The 11,243-nt window shown below is 45.1% G+C and overlaps 1 protein-coding gene across 1 annotated transcript in view; it reads right to left on the bottom strand.

Moving 5' to 3' along the window:
* Positions 1 to 5,934: 5,934 nt before the first annotated feature.
* Cmya5 (cardiomyopathy associated 5) overlaps positions 5,935 to 11,243 on the bottom strand; it is a 95,550-nt gene continuing 90,241 nt past the window's right edge. The window contains exon 14 of the mRNA XM_026783828.1: positions 5,935 to 6,781. Within this exon, the coding sequence (XP_026639629.1) occupies positions 6,535 to 6,781 (247 nt within the window). The 3' untranslated portion in view covers positions 5,935 to 6,534. The remainder of the gene's footprint in view (positions 6,782 to 11,243) is intronic.

Raw genomic sequence — 11,243 nt, 5'->3', positions numbered from 1 at the left:
AAACCAAAAAAAAAAAAAAAAAAAAGAATACCTGTCTATTTGATGACTTCCATGCCCCTGGGTACCTACCATAGTTCCTAGTTCCTTACACTTGGAAAATGCTTGCTATGTGCATGTGTGAGCAACTTTCTGACATGATACCTGTGACTAATCCTATATTTTTACAGTGAGGTCTGTAAGCGAGGATAAAGTTTACCCAAAGCCACAGAGCTCTGAAGAAGAGCCATAACCCCAGATCTCGGAGATGCCAGGAGCTGAGCTCTGAGCAATGCTCTCACATCAATTACAGCCCACCTGTAGTCAATCTAAGTGAGAGACAGTGAGATGGGACATGACATCTCCCAGGGACGCTTCCTTCTGACTAATAAGCTAGGAAGATTTGCACATAATACACTGTGTTCCATCTTCTGCAATAGTCAAAGAGACAGACATGAGCTTGTTCACATCCAAAGTAGGAGGCAGGAGCCCCAAACCTCACACCAAGCATGCACTGAGTAAAGAAGTAACATTTTGTCTTTTCGGTGCAAGGATATTGAACCTGGGATCTTTTGCATGAGAGGCAAGTGCAAGTTTCATACTCAGCCCAGGGTCTCTATTTAAAGCCATTTTTAAGAAACAGATCACTGTGAATGTGAGAACTCGGGTAGAAGAGATAGGAATGCCCCAAAACACAAGGTTTTCAGGGGATCCCAGTACCAGTATAGGAAGAACAGAAACAAGTAAACCCAAATGTATCTGGGTCTGTGGCCACTTGGGTCAGTAACACCAGCCATGAAGATCATCCACTTAACTTGCCTTAACCACCGCACAGCCTTCATGAAGCCTGGGGCTTCCAGTGTGAGCATAAGCTAGTTCTCTAGGGTATGTGGACATTGAAAGAAAGGCGGTCTGAGGCAGTGTACAGTCCAGCACCAAACCAAGTTGTGAGACTACAGGTGACAGAGCCTGGGGCCTACAGAGTCAATGCTTTGACCAACAGGTATGTGTTCTGTAGTCACTTTGGACATTTGATTTTATACAAGCCACACAATTGGCATTCTGTAGTAAGGAGGCCACTAGTTAGTTCCCGGCCACTTAGCCCTGAAATAATCACACAGAAACTGTATTATTTAAGTTACTGCTTGGCCCATTAACTCTAACTTCATATTGGCTAACTCTTACATCTTAATTTAACCCATTTCTAGTAATCTGTGTATCGCCACGAGGCTGTGGCTTACCAGCAAGATTCCAACTGGCGTCTGTCTCTGGCAGGGTTACATGGCTTCTCTCCACCTCCTTCCTCCCAGCATTCAGTTTAGTTTTCCCCACCTAGCTCTGTTCCCCTATAGCTCTGCCTATAAGCCCAAAGCAGTTCCTTTATTAACCAATGATATACACAGCATACAGAGGGGAATCCCACATCAGCATTCTGATTTATACAGTTTTCATGAGTTGGTTAATGTGGATGAGACCCATGGATTGTGACAATTTGGAGGACACTAATAAATCTAACTTCTGGATCTTCAGTGGGAAAATCAACCCTGTACTATAGTGGTAACTCTGACCCTTTACTCCACCAACCCCACTGAGCACACATATTTCATATATGCATACACATTAACAAGTCATATTTATACACGAGGAATGTACACACCCTGGCACACATGTATGGATACCTCTGAGGTTCTGCTTGGTCAACCACCTCCCTGGGTGACAACATCATCTCACTTTCCTTGGAGCAACAAAATGGTGCAGTCGAAATGCTAGGAACCCTATGAGCCTGTATTTCTCTATCTTTGGGGGTGCTGTCTTGTCGGGAGGGTGAGCAGGTTTCTCAGCACAAAGAGCCTGGATACAATGGTAGGAGTTCTAAAGCAACCAGGCAGCAGGGAGCTGCTCCTTTTGAAGCAGAAGGTGAACAGGGCCACAGGGTTCCTGGACAGAGCTGAGATGCAGACAATTGGGTGCCTTTTCATCTCTCGGCTTACAGGAAGCCTTTCTGGACCGTTCTCTGCAGGGTTTGAGACCTAGCAAAGGCCAGGCTGGGGAGATTGGGAAATGCCTGTTGTATGTTGAGAAGCACAACACACAAACACCTGACGAGCAACCTCTCTGATATAAAGATTCCCATCCCCCCGAGCCACAGTCAGCAACAGTAAGTGTGCTGAATGAATTAACCCGTGGCGTTCCTTTCCCATTTCCTCTTTCTTCCTCCTTTTGTAGTTATTTCATGTGCTTCCCCTGAAGTTTTTAAATACCTGAATAACATGTGGACTCCTGAGGGGTATGGAGGATGCCCTGAGTTATGTTTAAGGAGCAGATGAATACTGCATGAACGTTTGATTGACATGAACATGCTCATGTCAAGGACCCCAATGCTTTGGATTGTAGGAGTGGAAAACCTTCCCTTGGGGAAGCTCTGAGACTCAGAGGGATAGAAGACCCTTTCTCTGGTCCAAGTACCAGTGCTGGCTATGGGTGTGGAAACTAGCAGCCACGGCTGTCTCCTCCAGGTGACCCTTGCCCTAAGAGAATTCCACAGAAATCAGCTAATCCTGCATCCTCATTCAACCATATACAGTAAACGCAGCTCCTTGATTCCAGTGCATTAAATAAATGAGCTAAGGGTCCAGGCTGCTGTTGCAGTTGGCACCCTCCCCCAGACTGAGCACAGCCCACCAGGGACAAGCTTTACTGTGTCCTCATCTCCTCCCCATCCCAGTTATGGCGATCCTCGAAGCCACACAGGGTCATGCAGGCTGTCATTTCTCTTTAACGTCTTCCAAGGAGTAAAATCCTTCAAGGTATTGGGGTAGCTCAGCACAGCCTAGGAGGTTCACTTGGGTCGAGAACAGATTTTTTTTTTTTAGTTACTCACTGGCTCTGTGAAAATGCGTGCAAAGGAAGGTGCAAAGGGAATTCTAAACCATTGGAAGAGGTAACAGCCAAATCCATCTTGGGGAGAAGAAAGTCCTTGAGTATGAGGAATCGCTTTACTGCACCTTTTAGTTCTGCAAGGTCCGGGACTGAGCGAGATAAAAGAGGCCGAGATAAGGAAGGCATATTTGCTCTCAGACAGTTATAAAAGATGTCTATTCTAGTAAGAGATCTGCCCGTTTTGATGTTTTCTAGTTCCACTGTCTGCCCTAAAAAAGAAACTTAAGTGAGCAGAAGCTAGAAGTATAAAGAAACAAAGCTAACCGGAAGGGGCCAAGCCTGCCTGCTGCAGCAGGAAGGCTGGGCTGAAGACAGATCAGAAGGGACTTAACAAAGGTAGTGTCTCACATCGGTGGCGTGCTTGTGTGCTTTGAAAATGTCCCCTACTGGCCCCAACTCTTTCTTTTTTCCTTTTTCTTTTTCTGTTCTTTCTTTTCTTTTTTTTTTTTAACATAGGGTCTATCTGGCTATCCTGGAACTCACTATGTAGATCACACTGGCCTTGAACTCATAGAAATCCACCTGCCTCTGCCTCAGAATTCTGGGAATAAAGATGTGAGTCGAGATGCCCATATGCACCCCTACGTCTTAACCTAACTATGTCAACCACAGCTTTGTGTTAGCATCCTGTTAGACACCCAAAGGCTCCATGGTCATGTTTGGGGACAATCCTGACCAAATAGGCTTGGGAAAAATGAAGGAGTGATGAAATGACCAGAGGTGAGGAAAGGGAAATCTGGAATCAGAGGAAAATGTACTGTGGACAGGAAATCTGGAAATTTGGGCTAGGGTACAAAACTTTGTATGGTCAAGGTTATATCTGAATTGGAATAGAAAGGGATGGATCCTCTAAAGACTGGGAGAATAGAGCCCCTTGGGTCACCCTGGATCACAGGAGTCAGAAGATGCTATCAGTTTTGGACCTCATTTAACAATAGAAGCCCTCTTATCAAATGTATTAACCCATGTATCAAAATATAACAAGTGAACAGAAAAATGAGAAGGTATTTGAACTCCTGCCCCTTTGGCTTTCCCATGGGATGCCACGCTAGGCTACAGGCATTTCTGTGCAATGACATCCCACACTCAGGAGCAGTTTCAAGCCATGGATCTAGACCCCAAAGCCGGGGTCTGTCGGGTTTGTTGCTGCTTGGTTGGCCTTTCTCCTCTAGTGTATGTATTCGCATATGCACTACAGGGTGTATGGAGGAGGATATGAGAACAAGCACACCATCCCTGCCACGTGTTTGGAGACCCGAGGACAACTTGTTTGAGTTAGTTTTTATTGACTCTCTCCTTCTACCATGTGGAGTCTAGGGAACAAACTCAGGACATTGGATTCAGCAAAGGACACGAACCGCTGTGCCCTTGTCTTGATCTTATTAACGGTATCATTGAAACACTTCAGGAACTAGACTCAGGACTACAATACCATACATTTCTAGAAAATGCTCAGCCACTCTTATTAAACACATGCATCTCTACAGAGCTATTGACACTTGGGCAATGCCATGGACCCTAACGTTTGAAAACAAGTAACGTTCTACAATCTTGTCATCACTGGTCACTTCAGAGCACAGTGTCTCGGCCTGTTGGTACGACTGAATAATAATCACTGGATCTATAACTTGCACGTGGTTTTGGCGGAGCATGGGAGGGTCAGAGAGCTGAATTTCAAAGGTTAGGGCTATTTGCAGAGCTAGAGTCTCCCACAAACCATCCTCACTACCACAAACAAGATTTGAGCTTCCTGGTATCAAGGCTTCCAGCACACAGTTATGGTGATTTAAGCCTGGAGACAATGTGGAAACCCCATGAATCAACAGTGGCGGGGTAAAAATGTTAATATGTGAGTTGTCAGGACCCCTGTGATGCCGAAGTTTCATCTCTATGACTGTGATATATACATCTTTACCAGAAACAAAGCCGTCCCAGGAGCATGAATAGTTGGGTGCTCAAGGGTTCTCTCAGCAACTGGACATATGTTCATTCATGGGTAGGAAATGCAGTGAGCTGAGAAGGGATTTCAGAAACCTGTGAGATTGAAAGAAAGCTGCCAGTTTAAAAGGGATGGTGTCTGGTCTTTAAAGTATTGTGTTGGTTTGTGGACTTAAGGTAACAATACTTCAGGCTTTAGGGAAGTGTTCTCAGAAGAACAATAGGAACATGTTCTACTTTGCTCTAACTTTAATGAAGAATGTGTCCCCTTAATGTTGTTAAGTGTAAATGCACAGAGAGAGAGAGAGAGAGAGAGAGAGAGAGAGAGAGAGAGAGAGAGAGCAACACAGCATTATTCTTCCTTTCATGGGGCTCTGTAGAGCAGGTACAGGTCCAGACTGGGATTTTTAGGTATTAAAAACGTATTTTAGAATGTATCAGGAGAAAAAGGTAAAATGTTATTTCTGAAGTCAAGAAAATAACTGAACTGCTGAGTACGGAGGCACACACTTCTAATCCCAGCACTCAGGAGGCAGAGGCAGGCAGAGCTCTGAATATGAAGCCAGCCTGGTCTCCAGAGTGAATTTCAAGTTAGCCAGGACTAGAGCCTAGTTTTTATAAAAGGAAGGAAGGGAGGGAGGGAGGGAGGGAGGGAGGGAGGGAAATAACTTGAGTGTATAATATTAAAATAAAACCTTAAATATAATTAAAGCATTTCCATCATCGAGAGCAGAATCAATCAGCTCTGCGTGCCTTCTAGGTCCAGGAATTTTGCATACATACGTTAGGAAAATTTTTGAGAACTTTCAGTATAAAGATCTAAAAAAAATATATAAGCCTACTTTTTCATAAGAAGAGATGAACAACTCCTGATGGCTGACTTTATGAACAACTGTACAGGTCCTATGGTCTGAGAGCATTTTTATTTCTAAAAAAAAAAAATCTCTGTGCAAAACCGGCTAATGAGAGTCAATAGTAGCATTGTCCCCCTGGATGTGATGGCATTTTTCCTCCACTGTGTCCTGGTCCAGAGATGCTGGACGAAGTTATGTGCAATAAGTTCACACAATAGATTGTATTTTATAAGAGTCTAGCCATTTATTTAACAAAGTGGAAATCTCTGTTATGTAGTATTTTTCTACTTTGAAAATTTCAGAGAAGTGGGGTTTATGTTCTACAGCATATACAATAATAAAGGAATTCGTTGTAAATTTAGATCAGCTAAAACATTTCCTCTAATGACTAGGATTCATTATCCTTTAGTGAAGTAAGGTGACATTTTCTTGTGGAAGAAGCCTGTGTCTCTTTGTCAGTGGAGATGTGACACTAACAAACCTCTCCTCTCTAGCCTGGCTACCTGGGGATTTGTTCGACCGATAAAACAGGCAGAAGTCCGTTTCTCTGGATTTGGTTCCCAGGTTAAGTACAAAGCTTGACTTGAATTTAGTCAACAAGGCCAACTGTGAACCGAAGGGTGGAGGCTGTGTCTGCACCCTCTCCACTTACACACTCTGTAAGGGCACAGGGTCCCTGGCTTTCCTGTCATGCTGACCATGGCACCCTTAGCTATTGTTAGAGCAGGTGTGTGGGAGACCATCTGAATAACAGTACCTGAGAGAGAATGACAGCTCTCCACCCCAAACCTAAATTCTCACTCTCATAAACTCTGAAGACCCAGGATCACTTGTGCCTGGCAGAGTCTGGGGGCTCTAAGCCCAGATGAAGAGTACATTTCCCAGGCTTCTCCAGGGCAAAGGCAGGATGGACGCCCTCGCTAAATCGATGCCTCACAATGAAGAGCAGCTGTCCACTCTCCGCATTTATAAATAGAAGTCTCTGGTTGGTGTAGTCCAGGAGAATACCCACTCGGCCTGGACGCTCGGTCGCCTGTACCTCGCTCACAATGCCACTATAGAAAAACGTGTACCTGAAAGGAAACAATGAGAATTTCAGTTTTTCAAAATCTTTGGGAATCCTTAAGATTTGATTTTAAAAAATCACTTGGAAATAATCAGGGCCTCAGCTCGTCAGTTTAGCTCACAGGGATGAGTTGCAGTGATGCTGGCCTCAGTGCCTTTTGCTGGAGCCCTTCTAGGCATTGGCATGCCTAGCGCATCCAGCGGAGGTGCTTCGTCATCCTTCTGCTGCTCCGTGTTAGGGGGCAGTCCCAGAATAACCAGCCTGTGCCTCCCCTGTGATTCTTCTCCACCTTTTAATTCTTTCCCTGCTGCCCACGTGCATTCACTGTCGCATTCATGGCATGTCATTCTCCCAACAAAACTCCTTTCAGGCTGCCATGCATTTAAACGGCACTGTGGGCTTGCCTTCCATACAACATATTAATTTTACATTTTTAAAGATTTACAGGTAACTTACATAAGGGCCTTTATGAAGCTCCAGAGCAATGCCATTAGTTCTTGCCACTTCAAGCTCTGAATAAAGCCCCACTTTGCCCAGACCAGTTTCCTCCTTTTATCTCTAAGTTTTCAGCAGCCAGGGGGAGCTTTGGTGTTACCCTCCAACACAAATACATCCACACGGGTTGTACTGTGTACCATGTACCTCGTTCCTCTCTAGGCCCTCTGGGGATGTGGGGGCAGACAAGCTCACACTAGGCTACCAGGAATGGGCAGGACTGGAGTGTGTGGGAAGAGGAAGGAGAAAGCTCAGTAGATAGAGTAGCAAGAACAAAATGGGCATGGGCATGGGAAAGAGCAGTCGCCATCTGCCCAGCAGGCTGGCGAGGACATGGGACCCTGACAATAGATCTGGGTAGTGTATTCAAGGTGGCAGAGAACCCAGGATAGGCAGTTCCAGGGTCACATGGGTATTAAGAGTTGGAATTCTAAATGATTCTTGTTTGAATAGAGACCAGCAGTCCCAAATAGGGACAGTAGCCACTAACTACATCTGGCCACCTAAAACTAACATTTAACGATGTATAAAATTCAGATTTTCAGCCTTACCAGTCACAGTTCAAGAAGAGCTGTGACACCATTTTTTTTTATTATTATAGAAGGTACTATTGTACAACACAAGTCTAGAAAAGTGGTTCTCAACCTTCCTAACACAGTTCATCTTGTTGTGGTGACCCCCCCAACCATAAAACTAGTTTCATTACTACTTCATAAGTGTGATTTTGCTATTATTATGACTCATAAAGTTATCTGTTTTCTGAAGGTCTTAGGTGCCCTGGTCAAGGGTCATTTGACCCTTCTCCCAGAGGTCGGGACTCACATATTGAGGACCACTGGTCTAGAAGGTTCTGAATGACCCAGTGAACCAATGTCCTTCACCCATGGTTGGGAAAGTTCCTAATCCTGGAAGGCCAATCACCAACCAGTCAGTCACGAGATGATCCCCATTATGGCGGCAAGAGGGAAAGATACCCCTTAAAATCTTGATTCCATCAGCCCCAGGAGACCTGGGGTACATTCCTGCTTCTGCTGTTTCCTTCCTTGGCACACCGATTCCTCATGGAACTCTTCAGCGAGGGGACTTGGTCACCAGCCTGTGTAATGGGAGATGGTGGGTCCCTCAGGAAGTAGGGGCTCCATAGAGGGCAGTTAGGCCACTGGGGAGCCCTTCGAAGGGGGTAGGGAGACTGTGATTCCATCCTCCTTGTTTTTGCACGCCAGCCTTAAGAGGCAGTTTTCCTCTGCCATGTGCCCAAAGCAACCGGGCCACGTGACTAGGAAAAGAGACCATCAGCTAAACGGAAGCATTTCTCTGCTGGAGTAGGTTTCTTTAGGCTCACTTGGGCATGACCCCACCCCCCAATTGCCCGTCCCCATTTGGGACTGCTGATGTCTATTCAAACAAGAACCCTCCAGAAGTCCAACTGTGACTATGACTCTCAGACTGCCTGCCCCCGGGCTTCCATCACCCTGAACACAGCTGACCTCCTTTTTCACAACAGACAACTTCCCTCCTCCCTTTGCCTGGTTATTACTTCCTAGTTGCCCTTCTTCAATGTGTCCTGTAAGTTCTGTTAGCACCAGAGATATCTGTGGGTATATTTTAGAAGAAAAGGGGGGGTATGATAAAAGTAATGTTTGAAAACACTGTCTAGCTGTGGCAGGCAGGGCAGGTGGGGCACAGACAAGCATGGCTGGCCTGAGGCTGGCAGAGGATGAGTGGCCTTGAGGTAAACAGCAAAGTGGAGAAGGACAAGAAATGGAGCCACTGGTGTCTCCCAGGATCATCTTTTTTTTTAATATTTATTTATTTGTTTGTTTATTTATTATGTATACAATATTCTGTCTGTGTGTATGCCTGCTGGCCAGAAGAGGGCACTAGACCTCATTACAGATGGTTGTGCGCCACCATGTGGTTGCTGGAATTGAACTCAGGACCTTTGGTAGAGCAGGAAATGCTCTTAACCTCTGAGCCATCTCTCCAGCCCTCCCAGGATCATCTTATGCTTAGGTTCAATCAAGAGCCACAGAACCAGTTTAAAGTCACTGAACTAGAAAACTGAGAACCACAGGAGGGCTTGCTGCACTGCACCCCCAGAATCTTGAAGGGCACAAGTGCCTCGTGCAGCACCATCAGAGCATGGAATCAAGGCACCTGAGACTGGCCACTGTGCTGCAACCACAAAGGTAGGAATATTAGCCTCCCAGAAGGCCACACAGGGCCTGAAAAGGAAGAACTCGTCACAAAATGAACAATTGTGTTTCCTACAAAGTCAGTCCTGGGAACTTGTGACTGAGGGTTTAAGGTTAGCCTTTGGTTTGTGTTCTTGAGTATGTAAAAGATCACCATCACCATCACCACCATCATCATCACCATCATCACCATCATCACCATCATCATCATCATCATCATCATCACCACCACCATCACCATCATTATCAAGTATGTAAAAGCTCATCATCACCATCACCAACACCATCATCACCATCACCACCATCACCATCATCAACATCACCACCATCATCATCACCACCATCATCATCACCACCATCATCATCACCATCACCATCATCATCGCCATCATCATCATCATTGCTACCATCAGCACCATCATCATCATCACCACCATCACTATCATTATCACTACCACCACCACTATCACCACCATCACCATCATCATCATCACCACCACCATCATCAACATCATCATCATCATCACCACCATCACCATCATCACCACCATCATCATCACCATCATTATTACCATCATCTTCACCACCACCACTATCATCAACATTATCACCACCGCTGCAGGGAACACTATGCGCCACCATGCCTGAATGCTACTGTACACATGCAGAGGTCAGAGCGGAGCTTTTGGCGATGGCTCTCTCCTTCTACCATGGACGCCAGAGCTTGCACTTAGGTTGGCAGGCTTGCAGAGGAAGCACTGAGCCACGGAACCATCTTGCCAGCCTAAAGAGGTTTGTTTTTTATTAATACCTATGTTTGGCTCCTATAATTGCTGACTGTAAATTCCAAGTTTAAATGATTTTAAACTCTGGGCAGGGGCTGAGTCCTTCAGCATGACAAGGCACTGAATATCAATTAATCATAATTGCTCTGACTTGATGCAGTGTGACTTTAAATAGCACTTAGAGATGGCACCCTCATGAACCACCTCAGAGAGTCAAACTGTCAAGGAGAACACAGGAGGAAATGCACAGCGGAAGATATGCAAAATCCCAGGCTGGGGGCCTTTCCTGAGAGCCCACAGCAGGAGTACCAAAGGACAGCTTCCTTGTCAAAGTCTCACACTGGAATAAAGCCTGCCACTTGGGTAACATCTTCCAATGCCAAAGCTCCTCCTTGTCTTTGATTTTATGAAATCCTACAACCCCAAAAGGTAGTAGGCCAGGCTCAACCCTACCAAGCCTTAGTCTATGTCAAGAACTGGTAAACCAAGACCTTTAGAGATAGACAAAAATGCATAAAAGGTTGATCAAAGGGTTAACAAACTTATGGAGACTAACCAATAGGAGGCAGAATCAAGGGTAAAGCCAGGACAAAATTCAGACTATCCTGTAAGCATACTGCTATCACGGTATGTTCTCCTGTGCCCTCAAGACTAACACAGGCTAATGGCTTTGAATATGCACCCACCAAACAATATGGGTTTGTTTTGTAGACTTATCTATAAAGAGACAGAAAAAAAAACATCTTGGCATGTGACAGCTAATCTGTCTCTCTCCAATCTACCACATTAGTGCAAAAGTAGCCACAGGCAGTACATAAATAAATGAAAATGACTGCCTTCTAATAAAACTTTATTTACCAAAAAGCTAGCATGGACCAGGTTTGACTTATGTACTATAATTTGTCAGTTTCTGTTATAAGTCAAAGCTGGACAGGGAGCTAGGGAGTCACCTTTTTCTCATTTCCACCAAGTCCTTCTCTGTAGAAGGAGCTCT

Source organism: Microtus ochrogaster, chromosome 19 (assembly GCF_000317375.1).
Source record: "Microtus ochrogaster isolate Prairie Vole_2 chromosome 19, MicOch1.0, whole genome shotgun sequence".
Lineage (NCBI taxonomy): Eukaryota > Metazoa > Chordata > Mammalia > Rodentia > Cricetidae > Microtus > Microtus ochrogaster.
Note: the sequence above shows the minus strand (reverse complement) of the source record. Positions and strands in the feature narration are given on the sequence as shown.